The sequence below is a fragment of the Bombus flavifrons genome, chromosome 14, assembly GCF_040668555.2.
Source record: "Bombus flavifrons isolate JBK064 chromosome 14, iyBomFlav1_principal, whole genome shotgun sequence".
Lineage (NCBI taxonomy): Eukaryota > Metazoa > Arthropoda > Insecta > Hymenoptera > Apidae > Bombus > Bombus flavifrons.
The window spans coordinates 5,340,975-5,363,853 of NC_138455.1; the positions used below are offsets into that span (position 1 = coordinate 5,340,975).

The 22,879-nt window shown below is 32.6% G+C and overlaps 1 protein-coding gene and 1 long non-coding RNA gene across 2 annotated transcripts; both read right to left on the bottom strand.

Annotated features, from left to right (window-relative positions):
• Positions 1-475: 475 nt before the first annotated feature.
• Swip-1 (EF-hand domain-containing protein D2 homolog Swip-1) lies at positions 476-22,713 on the bottom strand. The gene is made up of 4 exons (XM_069127809.1): positions 22,282-22,713; positions 4,981-5,128; positions 1,413-1,547; positions 476-950 (listed from the first exon to the last, which is right to left on the bottom strand). Exons 1-4 carry the CDS (start codon positions 22,449-22,451, stop codon positions 816-818), a joined length of 588 nt encoding a protein of 195 aa, XP_068983910.1. The 5' UTR covers positions 22,452-22,713; the 3' UTR covers positions 476-815.
• On the bottom strand, positions 8,037-21,819 carry LOC138187243 (uncharacterized). Its single transcript, XR_011175133.1, has 4 exons — positions 21,042-21,819; positions 17,431-20,963; positions 15,293-15,446; positions 8,037-9,593 (listed from the first exon to the last, which is right to left on the bottom strand). It is a non-coding gene; the product is annotated as an uncharacterized LOC138187243 (long non-coding RNA).
• Positions 22,714-22,879: the final 166 nt, after the last annotated feature.

The following is a 22,879-nucleotide window of genomic DNA, read 5'->3' on the forward strand; positions in this document are numbered from 1 at the left end:
TATAAAATGTAAATCATACCTATAACAAGTGCTTTTAATTTTTACAGCTAATACTTCTCGTACATAGTAAAATAATTAAAAAGGTCATCTCCAGAATTCGAAGCTTTAACACAGTGCCAAACCATTCGAGGACGATTCACATTTAAATATTTCATTTTCTAAAATTTGATGCTACAACATCGCTAAATGAATTTCATTTCATAACATAAGTGTGATTATTGGTATTGGCGATGTGCAAACGTTAAAATTGTCTTAAAAATAGCGTCGCTATATCAGTTGATTAAAAATCCTCCGCAAACTTAAAACAGACAGAGACTACAAAAATATGATAAGTCCATTTTTATTCATTTTCTGACTTTTATACCACTCGATAACTAAAACGAGTTATTTTAACATTAGACAGTTGAGAGAAGAAGAATAACTTAATAGTTATAAGTCTTTTGAAAATAAGTGATTAATCGACAATATTCGTTTTTAATATTTCTTAAATACTCAAGAGGATGTCAAAAATACACACTTAATCCCAAAATAAAATGAAAAAGTACTAACTGTCGATATAACAAGTTATAAAATGGCTTCCGTGTAAAAATCATATAATACGACTTATCATATTTTTTTATTCAGAGTCTTGAAATAAGAGTAAAAAACTTTTTCGCCGATTTCAACATCACACAATTGCAAAACCATAGTCGATCTACGCAATTATGTTGGTCGGCGAATTTCTATACGAAACTAGAGTGAATCGAATTTAAGTAATCGTTTGTAATTCCGCTAAGGTACAGAAGGAGCACACTTTCGATTCACGAATTTCCCTTTCAATTGCCAAACAGAGCCGCCTTCTGCCTGAATTGCGCTCGTCTCGCCGCTTTTTCCTCCTCTTCCCGCTTTCGTTCCTCTTGCTCCATGCGGATCTCATCCTCGAATTTGCTCGCCTTCCGTAACTGCTCGATCTGGGAACATGGTAATTCATACACCGGGTAACGTTAATTAACACGGACACACTTTCCTGAATTCTGAATTTGTCATCACTGTGATTCGTCTATCATTGTTCTCCTTCCATTAACGAGGTATGCAGAAGAATTAAGATCATTAAGTTTATTGAGAACTATAAGATTTTACGGGGAGTAAGATATTTCATTAACTCTTCTTAATTAAATTCTATTTAAATAAAAATGATGGAAAGGCAGATACTTTATTACTTTATTATTATTTCAACTTTTATTAATGAAAATTTTTGTGAAAGATAAAATAAGGATTATTGATATCATATGATGAGGGTTAATTAATTTCGTTAACTACCGCTAATTAAATTTCATGAAGAATAAAGAGTTAATATTGTCTTCATTGTATCGTCTATAAGTATTGGAGAACTTTTGTAAGTCTCTGTATATGATTAAAAAAAGTATTTATACCTTGGCCTCGAAGAAGTGTTTAGCCCCTGTTACTCCTACTTCATCCACGTCGACCTCTGTAAGACGTGCAAGCTGGCCCAACCCAGAATCCTGTTCTAATTCACCAGCACGTGCTTTGCGGTAGATTAATAAAAACTGTAACAAGTTATAAGCCATATGTGTTTACAGATAAAATCAAATTGCCGAGTATTACGGGACTATTTTATCACGATCGCCGATCATTTTCTTATTTTCAACGGAATTTGATAGAATGTGACAAATTGTAACTTAGGCACTTGATAGTTTGCGGTAGCATTCAGTTGAACTCTTACTGAACTGAATAGTATTTTTATACCAATCTATATATTTTTATAGATTTTTGATGTATTCAAAGTTACTCTCACTGTTCCTATACCAATTTCTTTATTTTCATGGATTTTAAATATCTTCTAAGTAATTCTGTTATTAATACCAAATGTCCAAATTACCAAAAATTGGATGAAAAACGATGTATATAACTTTCAGAATTTCTTTCATTCGATTTTGGAATTAATCAAAGTGATACAAAAGATGATCTTTTAATTATTTTGATCAATGTATTATTTCTAAATAGCAAAGCATTGTAGAATTAATGAAAGCGATATGGAAGATGATTCTGTAATTATCTTAATCAGAGTATTATTTCTAAAGCATGAGAGAAATTTAATGTATTTTTTAAATTTAAACAGTACATATGTATTATCATTTATACGCCGGAAGGTATTATCATTTGGCAGCCACGGTATATCGTTTTGCGATCTACATCGAGGAAACGATGAGTAAAAGAGGAAGGTGGAAGATTAGTCAATGTGTCCGAGTTCAATGACGTCGGTGACGCGCGTGATTCACGGTAATCTATGAATCCGACAACCGATCGCGTGTATGCAGATCGAACGCTTTGTTCGAGGACTGCGAAACGTCACGTAGAAACGTCCAGGTATGCATTAGCACCGGTCAGGAGAACTTTCCTTCGACGTGTACGCATGCCTTAGCATTCACGATTTATCCTTCCTAGTGCAATACCAACGCCAAACCATTACTTTCCTTGAGAAATTTCTTATAACGTAATGCAAATGTATAAAAAGAAAAAAAGAAAAGGTGGAGACAAACTTTGGGAGTATGTGGGATTTATAAAAACTAGATAAAGTCTTAATAAACATGGCTTCAAAACGTAATAGTTTCAGAGTTACGAGAAGTTTAGCACTAAGCTTACCAGGCCCGGTCAAATGACTGGTTGGAAAATTTAATTAAAATAGTACATTGTTATTTCTTTTGTCCATCTAACTTGGTTTTTTACAACACGCGTAGATAACTTGAGTTTCGATTAGATCTACAAAGTTCAAAGTCTAGTGAAACCATTTTGAAAGCTTTCTTTTGAACCCATGTTTCTATGTTCATTAACACTTTTCGTATGTTTGAGTGCCAGATGGTTCTAACGTTTATCCCTAACATTTTTGTGCATTCTCTATATCCATAACACTTCGCCAGACATTTCAATATTTTTTTTAAACGGCTGTTTTAAAATTTTAAAATTTCTTACTTCTTTACTTCAGTTATTTCCTTGCCGTTTTTCAGTGTACCAATTTCACTAGCTAAAGTCATATGCTATTCAAAATGTGTAACTTCTTATCTGTGTAATCTACAAGGAAGAAAAGGGATGAGCGAAATTCAAAAAGTACAAAGCGATGCAGCAGAGAGCTACTTCTTGCCTTGTTAACTGACCACCGTCTTATGCCTCCGCTATAACCAAGATCCATGCCCTTAAAGGCCTTTTTGTTAATTGACCGCTGCACAGTGCAGGTACCATTTTTCCTTTTTGCGCGAGGAGGGGAAAATGCATTACGCATACCCAATGGCCCGTGCCACTGGGTTATGTGGGACTCGGCAAGATGGGTAGCGCCTTACCCACTAAAAACCCCTCCCCATTTTCGAGAGACATCTTTTCCACAACGGACTTCTGGATATACACTATATTTGTATAAACTGAATCTCCCAACTTCCATACTACTTCCATATTAATATAGTTTTTGAACCCATGTTTCTATGTTTATTAAGACTTTTCGCTAGTTTGAGTGCCAGATGGTCCTAACGTTTATTCCTAACATTTTTGTACATCTTTCACATGTATCATACTTCGCCGCACATTTCGATATTTTTTTCAACGGCCGTTGTGAAATCAAAAAAGAGAAATAGATAGGTAGATAGAATGTTTCGTGTGATATCATAGTCTGAAATATTAAAATGATGCATTTAAAAACTGCGAAAAATTGATAAAAAGTATTTTCTGTTAGGAAATAAAGTTGGAAAAATGCTTCTTGATTTTTCTCATAGTTCCCTGAATTCGATAAAATAAAGTTGATATTGTAATGTAAAATATTCTTCATGTATTCAACAATTTAGAAAGTTTCATAAAAGAGTTTCCACACAATATTAAAGGATGGATTCAGAAGAATTTTGTTTGCGTGACTCATACTCTTATGAACGCATAGAAATTCACAAATGTTGTATATCAGAAGATCGATTTAGAAGAACCTCTCTGATATGACTCATAGCTCTTTGAATGAATAAAAATTCATAAAAGTCGCTATGCTTCATGCTATTTTGAATAAATAAAAATTCATAGAAGTGCTTCCTATAAAAAGATCAATTTGCAAAAATCGTCTTACTTTAACAATTTTAGTTCAAAATCCTAAAATACAGTAATAACACATAGTTGGTTAGAGAACATAGACCAAGCAACAGAAGATTGGAGTTGAGCTTCAGCTCTACAATAAACTAACAATTTTATCATAATGTTTTATCACAACATGTATGTACTTCAAACAACCGTCTAAAACCAGTGTACTTCACTGAAATAGAACAGCTTGAGCCCCACAAATGTGCCAGGGCCACACATGGAGAACAAACACTGTGGCCACGGTGAAAGAGCAACGCGTCGAACACCCCATGGGGCGGGACTATTTTTATGGAGTGTATATGACACGTGCGGCCACGCATTAAACGCAATCTTCATCACCAAGAAATAAAACGATTTCAACGTTACAAAGTGAAATTCGGATCAAAGAATTTTATATTATTAAAGATATAGTTATTAAAGATAATAACTAAACTGTGAATGTTTATGCAAATCTATATTTTTATAAACAGAATCTCAAAATCTAAATTAAAATTTCCCTCTGCATATCAAAATAAAACATGACAAAACATATATACATAAAAATTTGTTTTACCTCTAAATATTTTATAAAGTTATTTACTTCGAATAATTTCGCGTGTCCCCTGCATTCTGTACATTTTTGCACGTTTCAATTTCCTATAAATACATAAAAGTCCGCAGTCTGTAATAACAATAGCGAAATCTAAACTTAGGAAGATAATTCGCTTGAAAGTATTCGCGAATGCACTGATTCCCTTGTAAAATGAACCTGTTACGTAAATAGAGTTACTTCCGCCTTTTTATTTGCTGCGTTACATATTTTATTATAGAGGAAGGAGCGTGTGCAGCGAAATTTTCGAAAATGAACGGCAATCAACGAACGAAATGGCAAACCTCGCGGAAGGAAATCCGTCCATCGCCATCCTCGTCCACTTCCTGTATCATTGCCTTCAAACCCAGGTGGGTCTGCGGCGCTCCTAAAACCTCCATCATGCGTTTCAACTCGGATAAATCCAAGAATCCATCGTGACCTGCGTCGAACCTGAAAGTAAATAAAATATGTTAGTTATAAATTAATATACGTATATAATTTAATATGTAACTTACTAGTACAAACATTGCAGAAAACATATTACTTTCTATTCTCCATCTTTTATGGAAAAACAATTTTTAAATTCAATTCCTAATTTCTAGTTGTAAGTTTCTCAATTTCTTCTATTTATTCCGTTTGGAAATTATTTTCAAAATTAGATATACACCGCTTTATCTCTTTTCCTATGACCTTCTTCCTGAATGAAATCTGTTTCATTGAATGTTCTGATTCATCCGTTGATATCTAGTGCATTAAATATAAACATAACTAGAGGGGGTAACATATTTAACTATCATTGAAACGATAGATTTTAAACATTTTAACCAAAAAATTATCAAATATATGCAAAAATACTTTTGTCACAATTAATATTGACTTGGATTATGAGAGAACTATGATTACATTATATCTATTTATTTTCATCAGTTCTAGTTCTATTCTCAAATCAAGACATGTTTAAATGTACACCTATTTAAGATCAACTATTTCGAAGGTCAAATCTTGTATAAAAAAAATTATATTCTATATTTTCAATTTATTTTACCGTATAAAATCAACTCTTTTTTATACCTACCACTAGTTACACTCCATACGCATTGCTGGTAAAAAACATTCGAATTAAAGAATTCTACAAAACATCCTATTAGCAAGTTCGTTTTACGGTGAAGCTTCCCAAACGAATGTCTGACCGCATTTTTCCCGAGTATCTCGAGTTGAATGAATGCAAACGAAAGCGTTTGCCTGACTCGAATCTCGTAACTCGTTACTTTAATTAACGTTGTAACGCAATTATATCGAAGAAGGCAGGACGTGAGAACGATCGACAATCGGTGGTGTGTACCGATTTCGAAAGCGGGAGAACAAGAGAATGTCAACGGGTTGAGGCGTTCGTTACGGGTTGTCCACGAGCCGGAAGCTCGTGAAATCGACTTTCCGTGTAAACGATTCCGATAGCTACTCGTAAATAGCTTTCCAAGGGAGTTACCACGCGTGTACACCACGCTGTTGTTGCCTGTCGATTCAACCAAGCACATCGGTTGATAAGATCGGATCTGATCCGACTCTGAAAACTTCCACCGACTAGAAATGCATTTCATGGTTGTTCTCTTTTTAGAACACGTTCTTTGATGTGAAAATTGTAGTTCAGGTAGAAAAAATGTTTCGAGAAGAAATATTTCATTTAAATATGATGAAATGTTTAAAGAAATTCGATAAACGTAAAGAAATATAAATTGGATGTCCCGTTCGTAATGGATACCTAAATCGAAATTTTTATTAATCGGTCTTCGACGTCTATTGTTATCTAGAAATATAATTCCTTTTCTTAATTTTACGGTCATAGAGATTTTCATATTTTTTATTCAGGTATTCTTCTAATGTTCTCAAGATTTAATTTTTATGATTAACATTGAATTTCTTTTCTATCAACAAGTTTTGTTAAAATTGAAATAAACCGGCAATCGAACGGTCTATATTTCAACAATTCTCAACGAAATTCTAAACGAAAATTCAATTTATCAATAAATATTGATAATACTGCATTGACAATACATATTGATAGCCCGAGAACACTCAAAAATGTACTCTTCATAGTGGATGATTTAAAATTTCTCATAGATCTTCTAAGAAGTTAAGTATTTTCCATTAACCTAGGTACATACCATATTCTCCATATATCATATCCATTTATCATAGTATTTTTTACAGTTTTCCACAATTTTTCGTACAGCTTCCTATACTTTATACTAAAATATTTTATAACTCGGCAAATTTTTCATGCAACTTTTCACCTCTCATATTCTATCCATCTACAATTATAAATACTACAATAATTATATATTATAAATATATATTATTATTATAAATTAAATACTACAATTTTAATTCTGCCCAATTTTTCATACAACTTTTTACATATTATACCAAATTTTTTTGCGATATCCACTTCCTTTGAGCTAGTATATAATTTGCATAAAACACAAAGTTTCTCCATATTTTAAATTCCCTATACTCTAAACTTTCAGCCATAAAATCGGGCCTACTCGAGCGGGATATGTGCTTCTCTAGTTTACAACCAACCGTGATAACGGTTTTATCAGATAACGATACGCGATTAAATAATCTCGCGTCTTTTTTCTTTTTTTTATTTAATCAACGTGCCAGAGTAATTGGACCGAGCGATGTATAAAGTCTCAGTGAGATAAAAACAACTGAAAATGTGGTTCAGCCAGCTCTAATTATCGTGATCAGCTGCTCTGCTCTTAAAAAAAAAAAAAAAAGAAAATATGCAATAGTCACGTGTAACGTGAATTATATTGCGTAATCACTGTTATACGCACGCCCGTAGATGAAATTCTCGATGATTCACGACTTCCTATTCCTCTTCAAATTTTTCTTGTATTTCTCGAATCACTTTGCTTGATAATAGACACGGTTGGTAATTGCGTGTGATTAACATTTAATTTCCAGTCCGGATGATATGTAGGAAAAATAATTTCCACTTGCTTGAACGATAACCTACAGTTCGTTATTGAGAGTAATGTAGACAAGATTGCTCTGAATTTTAAAGTTTTCTGTCTTCCTCATTTCTTCTTTTTGTATTCTCTCTGTCGAACAATATATCTCTACTAGTTGAAAATTTGAAGTTTTTTTTATCTACTTTAATTTTATTCCCATTTTATTTTTATACACTTTATTCCTTTGTACTTATTTATTTTTTCTATAATATTTTTTGCTGTTGTGTTTATCTTATTTTTATATATTTCCATTCATTTTAAGAAGTATATATCTATTATAAATTCTTTCGTAATCGAAAAATTCGAATTTTCTATCTTTAATTCCATTTTTTATTTATCCTTTTTTTTTATTTTTCCTTTTTATCCTATATTTTCACTTTATTCCATTGTATTTATTTTAAGAAGCATTATCTTTGAATTTGGCACAATCTTTGTTGAACACCCTGTATCCATAAACCAGTAATCGAATCGCATAAAGTTGAAGAAGCTCCTTTTGGTCGAAGTGGAAAGCAAGAATCGTTCGAAGGTCGAGGTTACACGTTTATGAGCACGGCCAAACAGCTCTGATCAATATGAGCGAGAGAGAACTGTAGATGGTATATCTGCTGGACTCCAGCTATCTCTCCTCGTATGCGTGATTCATTCGCGGTTTCACAGCCAATTTGAATATTCAATTGATAAGCTTGTTTAATCTATGTGTTGGTATATTGTCTCAGATTCGTTATGGTACAAATGTTTCCTTTCAATCATTTGATATTTGGTTCACGATATAGTCTACGGAATTATCCATAATTACTTGAACAATAATGAACGCTAAAGTCGATCATTCTTATGTGTAAATTCTATTCTTAATGATACCTATTTCCAATTTAGAGAAGTAACATTTTTAGCACATCAGATATTTAATAAAGCGAATGATACTTTTGGAGTTATTCTCATTTCCCTACTTTAATATTCTTTAAATGATAATCCATCCAAAGTAAATAATTATTTGTTAACTATGTAGATAAAAGATTTTTCTGTAACAATTCTTATTGACACTAGTTCTTGAGAACTATTATATAACTACAATATCAAGCTCCATTATAATATAATTTCCTTCTAAGTCTTCTATCAAACTCTGTGAAATCTTATTACCTTAACACAGTTCTTCCTAAAGAACGATTTTCGAGTAATCACCGATATAATATACAATCATAAATAAATTATAAACTATAAATGAATATAAAATAATGTATAGCTCAAAAAGATACACATTAATCAAAATATTGAACCAACAACTAAATTCAGTATCTGGATTCCACAATTCAGATGAAACAATCTCCAACTTGTGACTTTTACTCCACATTTGACCTTTCGATCCATTTTATCTCTCTCTCTCTCTCTCTCTCTTTTTCATTGACACATTTATTTCAATTTCATCACATTTCTCCACGAAAGAAAAAGAAAAGAAGAAAGATAGAAAAATGTCGAGAAAATTTCAATTTTCATATTACTCACATTTTAATACTTTCTACTCCATATTACAAAAGGGTTACAAAAGATGATTTTAAACGAAAAAATTGATGAAAATTACTGTAACGGGATCGTTTAAAACCAGGCTATCTAAGCTATTACACGACTATACAGGGCAACCGGGTATTGTTATCGCAAAATCAATTCTTGTATTATTGGTCGTGCTTGATTCGTTCCTCGTCGTTTCCCAAGACTATCCAGAGGGAACTGGGTCAAGGTGACTGCTGGTACTTCGCCTGATATATTCCTCTCACCCTTCTACTACCATTCTTTCCAAGATCGATGCAGCGTAGATCTTTCTTTTGTATTCGGAAGGACGTCATCGCCGTTCTGTGGCGCTAAGGTTACAACGTTCTTTTCCAGCTGTTTGATTCCCACTATTCCTACCAAGTATCGTACCAAAGTTATACTTTACTTGCGACAGTTGTCAATTAGATTTAAAAGTCGAGTTTCAAAATTACGTCTAAAATCTAAATTTTAGAATTGTTTGTAATTTACTTTCTTCTTTGTTTACAGGGAATATTTTATATTTTTGTGCAGCTAATTATATTTTATATAAAAGAAGATTTTATGTTTTAAACTAGAAATTGTGATATTAAAAATTGAATAATTGCTTTTATAGTTGGTCGTAACAAAGCAATAACTATATGATTTCCTTCGAAACGTGCGTTTACCGACAGAAAAACGTCGAATACAGGAGAATTTAACGAGTGAAACTGAACATTGAAATATTTTTCTTCGTTTAAATTTCCCTGGGGTCAATTTTCATTCATGGTGCCATTACTTTTAATCTCTTGCATCATTCAGCGAATACTAACAACGTCATAAGAATTTATATCCTGAAGAACGTGATCATGTCGATTAAAGCATTCAAAGAGGCAATTAAAACGTCAAAAGGAACAACATGAAAGATTCTATCCATTTATTTGTATTATTTATTTGCATTTCGTTGCAATGATTTCACGACTCGAACAGTTCAGACTTAGCCAACAAAGATTTAGTTAAACAAGGTGTTAAGCATGTAAAACATGCGTCAACGTGGAACACGAGGAAAATGATTCAGCCAGGAGTGCAACAAAAGAGGAACGATATAAAGAAAAGTGCAATCGAGCGTGACTGCTGAATAGGAATGAAAAAAGTCGACGAAACGGTTTTATTGTGCACGATCCTTAATACGATGGGTACACGCTCGTGTGTTGCAGATGCACTTGATTTCCGCTGAGTCGCGGGACACCTTTAAACCCGACTGAACCGTGTACGATAATGAGTACTATTCAATGGTCTCGGTGCAGGCTTCGAAGCCACGTGAAGATAATACGAAACAAGACTAGAGAGGCATGGTGCATCGCCAATTTTCCTTATAATTCAATCCTCGAACCATTATAGAATAGATAAATAAATTGCCTGTGTGAACCTTGACAATTATACAATTTGGAAACGTTACATTTGATTAGCGTTTGTTCCACTAATAGATATTTGTTTATAAACTTGAGATATCAGAATGTAATATAGGGAAATAAAGATTAAAATATTCGAAAGATAATTGTAAATAATTAAAAGTTTCTAAGTTTGGTGAGAGGAATATAAGGAACGTAAAATTACTAGCAGAAAGGAAAAGGAGGAATGTTATCTGAAGCTTAGTCAATCCTTATCATTTACTTTATGAAGTATGTTATCAAATAAATCACTAATAAGTAGTGTTTGTAAATCAGTATCGAAGGATGTAATAATCTAAAAATCTCTATATAAATACTCTACTCCAAAATCTCTAAATTACCACAATTCCTTTTTCAATATAAGAAAGCCAAAATCATGCTTCGTACCGTTACATCTTGAAACTTGAAGGAAAACATACTACAAAAGTCCTGACAATTGAAGTTTTAAAACATCTATTAATCCAAAGGCATAACAATTTTGTCACAAATAGGTCAAATTATTTTACCAATAAGTTTTTTAAAAAAAGGAAATGGAATAAATTTTCTTTTATTCGAATCAGGAGCGAATTAAAGAAAGATTCTCGTGTAACAACAATGGAAGAAAGTGATTTTTATGAATTTTTTTTTAGACTAACCACTGGTTACATGAGACTAGACATTTTCAGAATATACATAAATAGTATTGAAGTACAAAAGTAATATTTTTATTTCAGTTATTCTTACTGTTTATCGTATATCATACAAGTCTTATGGTTAATTAAATTTGGCAATGTAACCATTGTTGGCATGCAATATAGCATCTGTCACAATCATCAGAATGCAAAAGTTAAAAGATTTTCTTAAAGTTAGATCCTTTACGCTGTGATCGGACCTATTCTTCAGAGGAAAACATGAGTAATTGGAAGGTTCTAGCGTTTAGAAGGAACATTTACTTTTCTCGGCAGATAAATTGACTTTAATAAATTGAGGATAATAAATAATCGGATAAAAATGTATGGTTCAATGCTTGATGAAATTTATAACAAAGTGAACGAGCTTTGTCCGAAATTGATTAATCATTTTTCCAGTTATTGTGCAGGTCAGTTTAAAAAATTACCAAACGATAAGAAGAATTCAAATAAAAAAGATTACATTTGTACTTGAAGGCTATATTTACATCCCAAAAAGGTCTAGTCCCATCTAACTAGTAGCCAGTCTACAAAAAATTCATATAAATCGCTTGCTTTAATTGTTGACACAGGAGAATCTCTTAAAGATTCCAAATTTGAATGCAAACTGAATACAGATTTCTTAGCGAGCTAACATGTAGCACACAGCGAAGTTAAAAGAATTAGGTTGAAGAACAATTCCATCTTCGACTGGAATACCCTACATTATACATTGTTCCATCCATAAAAGCATCGAACCTGATCGATATGAAATATCGTCACGACACTGTTCTACCAGTCGAATAAATTCTAACACCGTTTACGTATTCAGAACGCGTGATTCTCGCGAATGGTTTTGAAATAACGGTTTGCCCGTCGTCGTTGTACAAGTCCGCCAAACTTGGAACCGCATTCCAAGTGAACCTATTTCTTCTGATAACACCGAATCCCACTTTTCCGCGGCTTGAAAACCACCGATCGATTATGCATTCTGCGAGAAAGTGAAGCGGATACGCGGTATAATTAAGCTTTCATTTATTTCATCCATAACGAACAATGTATCAAGTCCCATGGAAAGTTCTATCGTTTTCCTTTGCGATCACTTCTTTCGTAATATACTTCACGTGCTATACGTACATACGAAAGTAGTAGTAGTTCTCTTGTTGCCAAATATTGTAACGTGAGAAACTCAAAAACCATACTGATTAGATTCATGTGACTCATGTTCCTGGGATTCTTCGTCCCTCTGATAGGATTCAAGAGTGGAGAATACCGATGATTTTGTAAGGATTATTTTTTAAACTTACCTTTTGAACTTACAATTATTGTTTATGTTTCAGAAGTTATAGCGATTGGCTTCGTGTAAAGATGTAAATTGAAAAGTAGGCAAAAATTGGTGATTTTGTAAGAATTATTTTTTTGAATTTTTCAAGATTGTCGGTTGTCGGCTTCTTACAATAAATAAGCTCAAGAATTTGTTTTTAGAAGAAGGTTGAATCATGAGGACACTGAATTGGGGTAAAGAAATCGAGAGAAAAGAATCTGGAGTTGACTAAGTTTTTGTTAAGTTTGGCTTTTGAGAGACTCACATATCAGCAGACTCAACATGCATTTTGTTTTAATCATTTATAAAATCAGTATATAACTTGAAAGTAGTATGGTCATGTGTCTATATCTTCACAATATACCTTTTAGTGTCACTGAAACTATGTAGATAATAAAAAAATTGTTTGAAATAATATATATATATATAAATATTCTTTTTTTGATATGCTACTATTAATGATTAATGAAAATACAGTTTTTCTCATAGAGCAAAAAGATTCAGTCCCTAAAGAGTTAAAACTAATCTATAAATTCTTTCGACAATGTGAATGTTCTTTAATTTGTTAACTTTACTTAACTTTACTTTTTTAACAAGAAACACTGATTCATCGATTTGGAAAGAGACTATCACATAAATAAATTTACAAACACGATTCTTCTCCTTTCACAGAAAGCTCCTCGTTTCATAAGAGAACATTGTAAAAGCGAATGCTAGAGTTCTACCAATTGCTAATCAATTGTACCATTAAAGCTTCAAAATGGAAATACCAATAAATTACTAATCCTAATAATACATCTTGGAAACAAAACAAACAATTTCTCAAGATTCCTCTGCATACGCAGAGAAAGAAATCAGGTCTCGTTGATAACTTTCATTCGCGTTTCAGAATCGAGAGCGGCTATTCAATTGTGCCGGTGTAATGTTACACCGTGTTCAATTCAATCACACGTTTCATTTGGAAATTTATCGGTGGAATTAACAACGAGCGTTTGCAACGTGACGAATGAATCACTACACTCGTTGTGAGTTTTATATTTACATTAGATAGTCTATGTATATAGACGCGTGTGAATCAAAGCGTTACGTGTACCTACGGTTAGTCACGGGAACGAATTCATCGCGCGCGCAGTCTGATGACTTCCGGTACCGCGCGGCCGAACCCTCTGTCGCATATGAAATTTGGAAAAGGCCAGACATTCGAACGTGTCCCCCATGAAAAATAATTCCCACGTGTACCGTATGTACGCACAGGTTGTGACAATGTAACGAATACGTTATATCATGTTTTATACCGATGTTCACGAGTACAGCTGTACACACGATCGTCATATCGTACGCAGCCAGAATTTCTACCTCGGACGCGTGTAATTTAGTGGCAACGAACATCCAATAGACCTTCAGCGTCTCTTGCACGGCTGCCGAGTGTTTGCTTGGCAATCTGTAATTTATTACGTACAGTTTCAACTACTTTAGCACGCCACTCACTCGTTAGATCATCGATTTATTAGCCTTTCTGCATGCGAAATTATTATAGGGGCTTTCCTTTGGCTAGAGGATGCAATATTTTAATCCATCTACATGCTTTGAGCCACTTTCAACCGAATCTCTCTTTTTCTATCGTTAACAAATTTCTTTAATTTGTTAGCTAATGATTTTCTTAAGACGAAAGGACATTGTTTATTCGACAGAAACGAACCGCTATAAAATAGACCAAACCAAATATTATAAATGATAAATAATGATATATTAGAGACACGACATTAATCAGCTGCCATACAACCACACAACCAGTCACGATGATCATAATCTAAAGGCGGAAGTATAATTTATTCTGATATGTTGTATCATTGTTTCATGACGCTAATATACAATAATATCATGAGCAATGTGTGACCAGTGGACGCTACTATAATTTATATTTTCTACGTGGGAATGATTGATTACGTAGCAATTGCTATATCGATCTTACGCCTGAATACATTAGGACTTCCCTTGGAACGATCGCGAAGGGGAAAAAAGGTAGCATTACAAGAAGGAATTAATAGCATTGGAGAGTAGTTGTATCGAGCATATAGTAAGTGATACAAATGGGTAATATATAATGGGTAACTGACTGCTTAAATAACTTTTGATCTCTGTGAAATACGCGTATAGGTACTTGTACTGGATATTTTTTAATTTATTATATAGTTTCATATATTTCCAGATTTCCTCCAATCATTATCAGTATCATCATAACAGTACAGTCTCATAACAGTGCTAATCAAATTTCAAAATGTTACATACCTGAACAATCTATTATAGAATTCCTATAAGCTAATGTATATAATAATTATAACAGTATTGTATAATATATGTTACAAAATCTCTGTAGATATATTTATAGAATTTCTAAACCTATTCGAATACTAATATAATATATTCATAAAAGGTATATAAAAGTGTTCGGATATCTTCGTGGGTCTCTATACGTACCTATTATGAAAATGAATCCACTAGCCAGAGAAAATAGGATGTAGCAACATGGTGAAAGAAATTTTTTCCCAGGTATCAAGCAGGAAATAATAAGAAGACAACGACAGAGTGTTGGAAAAACCAATGTACCGATAACCGACTAAATATGTACTTAATACGGTTGACTAACTTTATAAATATATATCTCTCTTTTGTACCGTGCTTTGATATACAGGTTCGCTGACATTTGATAGTAAATGTAGAAGTTTGTCACTTGCTGTTGGATGCAGCAATGTAGGTTGCTTTTATCTACACACCACTTCCGGTTTCTATAGTCGTCTCACCCCACTCTACTTTCAAATTAGTACGAGCCTTGAAATAAAATAAAAAATAATACATTTTCTGGGTTAGAAAGGTAACTTTCACAATATTATAAATATTCACGACCAGAAGATTAGTTCTTCAGTAATTAAAATGATTAAAATTCATTAAAGTGTATAATTGTAAATTCACTAAATGGAATTTACTCTACGTTCAATGGAATTATTAAGTTAATCTTTTTCAATCATTTTCCATGTACGATATTGTAATTAAGAGCGAATGCTGCTTATTGTCAACGAGTGCTTCACTGAATTATGGAATTTACTATAACTATTTTTAATCACCATTCATAGCGAAATTCATAACTTTATTTAATCATCGCTAAATTCATATTTTTTAATCATTTTTCGCTTATATGTAATATTGCAACTAAGAACGTATGCTCATAGTATCGGAGCAATAAAAATGAGAAACAAAAAGATGTCCTAGAGTCTTTCAACTATTAATGACTATTATTAGCTATTAATATTTATTTACGAACTCTCTAATTTTCATTCACATTAACGTACATTTAAAATCGCTCAAATCTTACTTGGAAGACACGATTAGCCCAGCAGACTCGTTAAAATTTATGACGATACGTATCTTGGAAAAGATACCTTTATGTGAAATTTTCGTCGTTAGAAATAGTTAGACTGACAGATGTAAAATTATATCCAAGTGGATAGAATGGTTTTGTGTAACACTATCTAAAACAGCTAGAAATCGCGTTGTGAAATTCGCCGATACCGACTGACCTTTTACTTTTACGCGACAAAGAAACCGCGGTGCTGCCTCTTATCCAGCTCGATTGCGGTTTGAACAGATTTTTTCGGTTTCCTACGCGTAAAAGTTTCTTTTCTAACCCTTTACCCTGCGGTCAGCTCTAAAACAAAGTCGTTCGTTCCATGTAATACGACAGCTGCAATATTATAAACAAAATGATTAAATAAATTAAACTAAAAATCGGTCCTCCCTTGATAGACGTAAAATACTTGGAACATTCGCCAAACAATTTTCTAATTTAGATAAAATTTTACCGACATAATTGTAATATTTGTTTTCCACTTTAATACTAATGAAGTTTGAAAAGCTTTTGTATAATGCATACAGTGGCTACAAAAAGTGTTAACACACTATTATATTCATCATAGTTAGACTGCGGATTATGCATTTATGGGAGATTTAAAAGCGCAAAAATGTACAAAATGTACATAATACGCAAAAATATATGAAATATCTAAAGTAAGGTACTTGTTGTTACATTTTAGGGATAAACGAGATCTCTGCTTAGGTTTCATTTCTTATTTGCGTTTAGAAAAATATAAATTTACATACAAATTCGCAGCCTAATTATAGCATTTACATGTTAATTAATTAAGCCAATTAAGCTAATTAATTTAAGTACATATATTGAATTTTTTATCACTTAGTAATACTCTCTAATATGACTATAAAAATATATATACTAATATGACTATAAAAATTTGACATTATGAAAATGAAATACATACATGTATAAAACCTAATAAAAGAAACGCTTGATTAGACAACAAAGGTTCGTGCCAATATTTTTTATAACCACTGTTTACTATATCCACAATTTCTCTAAGGTATGTACTACGCAAATACTTTTATGAATCAGTGTATATGATACACATTTATATCTGCATAATGAACATACGCAGATTTACCGTATCATATAACAGCTACTCTTCGTTGACAATTTAACTGTAAGATAAAATTATCATCTGCATTCTCTTAATGAATCAGACCCAACAAATGTCTATATGTATAACTATCACTGTTTACCACTGACACTTTAATGAGTCATAAACTTACTTGTATACGTGATTTTTTAATTACTTTCGACGATCTAACGCTATTTAAAACTGAGAGGAAAAAGGAGAAGAAAAACATTCTTCAATGCTTTTAATACACGTATTTGACGTCATCACCTAACTAATTTTAAGACAAAAAGTTGCCATAATATCACCTTCTTAAGTAGTTGGAGTGGCTATTAAGCAGTTTACGATTGCTACTTCTTTTAAGAATATTTACGGCTATGAGATTAAATTGCATCCATGTGTGGGATGGTAAGGTGAGCAGTGCTTACATCGCCTTGACGACTCGAATTCTTCCAAACATAAAATACATAGGATTAGAACAACGACATTTTCAAAGAAACGCATGATAATCAGTTTAATATTGGATTAAAGATTTTTATGCATTCATGGAATATTTGAATATCTGAATATTTAAATAATACACATAATATGGAGAAGTATATAAAATATCCGAAATATAGCAGTCGTTATAATATCTAATATGGCGAAATAATTTTTTACCATAATTCCAGTTTTTTAATTATATTTATAGAAATATGACTTTTCATAAATAGCCGCAGTCTAATTATCATGGAATTTGCATTATTCCAAAAATGGATCAATATTTTATTGTTTCTAAAAATATATGTATAAAAACGTAATTTAAAGTTCTGAAAGATTTCTAATATTTATTTATGAAATTTAAGGCATGTCGTAGAACAAAAATATTAGACGATACTTATCTTAGTTTCTTAAATCAATTCTATAAAACTTTAAGAATTTTTAATTATATTTTTACATATTCTGACATTTTTCTCATTTACATTTCATCGAGTTTCCTTTCACATTTTGTTGAATACTTCCTCGGCTCGATTAATAAATTTCTTATAGATTTCTTTTCACAAACGTGTTGTGATAAATTTCTTCCCTTTTTCTCGGTACACTGAAGCTTTTTTATCAACGAATGTTATCGAGAGAAACGTTGAAATTTTAACGATACCAAAAATTACAGATTAGTTTGCGATAAACGTATCTCTTTCCCTGTAGACGATGCCCTTTTTTCGTAAATGAATTATCTTTAGCAAATTTTCGAATTGAATTGGCTTTCTTTTGGAACATTACTTATCACGCTGCTCGTTTCATTTATTTCTGGAAAAATATTGAAATATTTACTATCTGGCCAAATATTTTATGTCTAAGATAATCGAAACACAATAGGAGCGGCTATAAAAATTTCTGTATAATGTATAACAGATACGTAATACCTTGTTTACTACACGTGTGACGTGGACAATGAGCCAGAAAGTATTCGAACGTTTATGTTTGCAATTTTTGATCAATGAAATATTTGAAATAATATCTATAACGAATATCGATACCAATTTTGATTTTTAATTAAAAGTAACAGTGATTTTCATGTTGTTTCAAAAATTAGTTACTTCAAAGTTATATTAAAGATCGCTACAACATGACTTTTTTACATTGACGTATCAGTTTTTTATAATTAAACAATAAGTAATACATATATATAAAAGAGTAACTAAACAACAAATAATGAAATTATTCAACGCAGTATCAACAGGAGTTGAACGACCTGTGACATTATGATCATAAAGTGACTTTAACACGTTGAGTGTCGCATATACCATCAAGAGAAAGAGAGATACGTAGTCGCACCAATTATTTTTCTTTTATAAAATTATGAACATCTTTCAAAATTATCAAAAGAGAAACAACGTAATCATATACTGTACGTATATATAGATGCAAGTCAGCATCTATCATTGAAAACTAAGTAATAATACATGTTAATTAAACATGGAGATCTGTTGCACAATTCATTTAGCAAATGCACTGGCTCACAAAAACGTTTGAACACTTACCATTGAAAACTTTTGCCTACATATTGTACGTGCAATGTAAAATATTTTGAAATTTCATTAGAACTGTAATGAGACACTGAATGACTATCCACAGAAAAGTGGATAACTGATTTCTCTAACAAGAAGAACTTGTTGGACAGTGTACCAAGTGTCTTTCCAGCTAAGGTATCATCCATCGTGCACGATATGTACTTTGTCCACGTGCTTGGTTTTGCGGTGAAACTTTCCCAGATTTATCAAGCTACCTCCTTTCGTTCACTCGTATAAATAATTTATCCGTGGTTTTCTTAAGAAAAATGTGCCTTGATCTTTCTGATCGTTATTGGATGATTTAGTGCACTTTCGTATTGATTTAATTAATTTGATTGTTTAGGTCTAGAAGAATTATCGGTTCTACGGTCCAAGAAACATGTTTTGAAAGAACATTCTATAGTAACAGTTACATGTTACGGCATTTTTTTTAGAACAATTTATGCATTGAAAAATTGTCTAGTTGAACTAAAGGATGTCTCTAATACACTTTCTCAAAGATTAATTAATTCAGAAAATTATCAGTCCTATAATAGAATTCAAAAATTATTGAAATGGAACTTGTACAATTTTTTCATTCACAGTTTCGTTTCAAATAATTTATGCACTGAAAAGTGATGACAATTAATGAGTGTTAGAAATACACGCCTACCTATTAAAATTCTTTCTCGGGAGAGAATGGAACTAAGTTCCACATGCACAAACATAATCCAAACCTTCTTTAAGATATAATATAATTCTACTGCCAAATTATCTCATACTTTCAATTAACAGTTTAATAGTATTAACGTTCATTCTTATAACAAAAATAAGAAGAAATTCGTTCTTCCCCGATTTAATCCAAATGATCACGAAGAAACTCGACCAGGAATACTAATCGAATTGCAGATACAGCTAAAATTTCTATATATGTTTGCCGTATAGTTAGATAACGAAATAAGCGTGCACACAGGTTTGGAAGATGCAGCACAAGTGGCCGGCCGTCCACCCTGCTTCTGCCTTGTCAAACCTGCTGTCCGGTTGACTCCGAAATACCTACAAGAAGAACAAGAGAGATGGAGGACAGACCTCGAGGTCGTCTGTCCTGGCCTCCAACACGGGCTATACACGCGTTCACAGTGAACACTCTTTCCTCTGGCATACTACAAAATAACTACGTCATCAATTCTACCATCTGCGGTTTCGTAACGATGCTCGCGTGACTTTTCCATTTTCTTCCTCTTTCCACGTTTGCGAGAATCTGGCAAGGTGACCGTAGAAACTTTCTGGACACGCTTGCGCGTAGGTTCCAGTTTATTTCTGGATAAGCAATCGTCCGGGGATGTTCCAGTCGTCTTGGGATATTTCTTGAAATCACTAATAGTGTTAGATTTCAAAACTTCTACGATGATTATTAGGTCACATATTTATGGCTTTTTCGACTTTCGATTGTGTTTTTAATAGCACGTTGCACTTTGTGTCGACTTCGTAGACTTCAATGTTCATAAGATATGTAATTACTGATTTGTTTGAGTTTTTAATCGTAAAATTTTTATAATGTCACGTGTCGTGAAAATCATGAACATCTGCATTTTGTGAACGTTATCCTACGTTAGATCTTACTCCATTTTCAAAAAAATTCAAATATTTCAAGTCGATCAGAATATCCAAAATATTCAAAATCTTCAATCTTACTAGACTCTTGATTCATTTACAACACTATGTAATTTCACAGTTATATATATCTGTGCTTCTCAAATTTTATTCCACTTGCTTCCCAGTATACTGATATACGGGTACCAACTAAATTCCTAGATTTTAGGTTAGACTAATAAACCGTAGTCTACTAGAATCTTGCTCTTTTATAAACATACAAAAATTCTACTTACAAGACTTAAGTATTCGTCGAAGTAAAATATCTAACTCACTTAAAAATTTTCTTCAAAATTTAAACAAATAGGCATATTGTAGAATACGCTAAACATAAATCATATGTTGGATTTAATAAATAGGATAGTACTTTAACAATTAGTTACACCTAAGACCGGAACAGCACAAGTAATAAAATAAGAGGTATTACATTTCAACCAATCCCCAGTGTTATTTCGTGTATTCTCACACGTATAAAAAGTATCTGACCAGTGGAACATGATCTGTTCGTGGGGAGAAACGTAAACTCGAGCAAGTAAACGTAAACAAGTAGGAAAACCGCAGCGAACACGACAGGAGCCGCGATTCACTCTCGATTTCCTTGCGTTTTATCTCGCAATTCCTTGTTCGCAGTGAAAAACAACGAAAGAATTTTTGGTAAAGAACAAATACGTCTGACAAATTGTTCACTTGATAATAAAGCTTTATTTCGATACTAATCTATTCGATTAAAGGTATCGATTATTGATTCAAAAGATTCAAATAATAGGAAATCGAATATGGCGGAAGAAAATAAACTATTTATCGTAATTGTCAATTCTAGTAACTTTAATCGATATTCTTATATACACTAATCGATATATCTTTACACCGGTCTTTACGAGAATACTATTAATTTGAAATTCTTTATACCAATTTCTTCATTCTTATTAGCTGTATTATATTCGATATAATAATTCGTTTTTCAGTTGGTAAATTAACAAAATTTAATAAGAAAATTATTACGAACGTTTTTAAAACTTTTTACAAAATTCTTCTTCTTCGTACTGAATATTGATTTAATTTTAAATTGATAAAATGAGTATCATTTCCTAATAATAAAATAAAATGAGTTATATGATACGATAACTTCACGATAAAACTCCTGATAGAATTATATATTTAATTTTATATTATATATTATAATTATATATTAAATTCAAATAAAATATGCCTGACATAGATGAATAGCTATAGCAGCAGGCTTTACATTACTAACCGACAGATCGAACAATGCTATTCAAACTTTTCTACGGACAAAGAAATACCATGGAAATAGGACCTTTACTAAGGGAAATATTTAAGTCCACGCGTTCATTCCAAGAACCTCCATTCAAACTAACAATGTACGACAAAATTTTCCCGGCGTTTTCTACTCACGAATCCCCAGTAAAAATCATAAGCGGGGAAGGAGAAGAAAGAAATGGGGAAGGTCCTCACCTGTTGAAGGTCTGCTCATACTGTTTGATCTCGCGACGGGACAGCTCGTGGAACTCCGTGTAAACGTTCACGAATTTGTATTGCTTCTTCACTTCTTTTCCTTCCTCCAACTCCTCGTTGATCCTTTGCCTCCTGCTAAGCAGATTACTGAGCTCAGCGTCTGCCGGCATCCTGATCGTGTGAAAACCCTTCGATCTACTACTGTTAACCTATACGATATCGATTTCGATTTCAAGTTCGAGTTCACGATACGCGCGACTATCGATCTTATGTGACTGTCGATTTGAAGATGTATATGGATGAGATTGTATTATAAGAGAATGTTTTGTAGGAGTGTGGAGCAAAATGGTGACGAATATTAGAGGAGAGGTTTTATAGCTGTCAGATTGGAACTTAAGGAGAAGAATAGAATAGTCCTACTGGCGCGGTGAGCCAGCGTGCACTGACGGTGTGCTGGGTAGCTCGGCTAGTATAGGTACCTTCAGAGACCAGGGACGTATGTAGGATATAGCGAAATAGTGTCACGCGGGGTGCTCTGGGGAATTATCCTTCGCCAGTTCCATTTTGGAGGATATTATTTAAATTAAAAATGCTTAAG

Coding starts and splice junctions, on each gene's coding strand:
- Swip-1 (XM_069127809.1), bottom strand. CDS start 22,451: ATGCCGGCAGACGCTGAGCTCAGTAATCTGCTTAGCAGGAGGCAAAGG. Junction 5,129..22,281: donor TATGAGCAGACCTTCAACAG/GTGAGGACCTTC, acceptor ATTTACTTTCAG/GTTCGACGCAGGTCACGATG. Junction 1,548..4,980: donor GACGGATTTCCTTCCGCGAG/GTTTGCCATTTC, acceptor AACTTGTTACAG/TTTTTATTAATCTACCGCAA.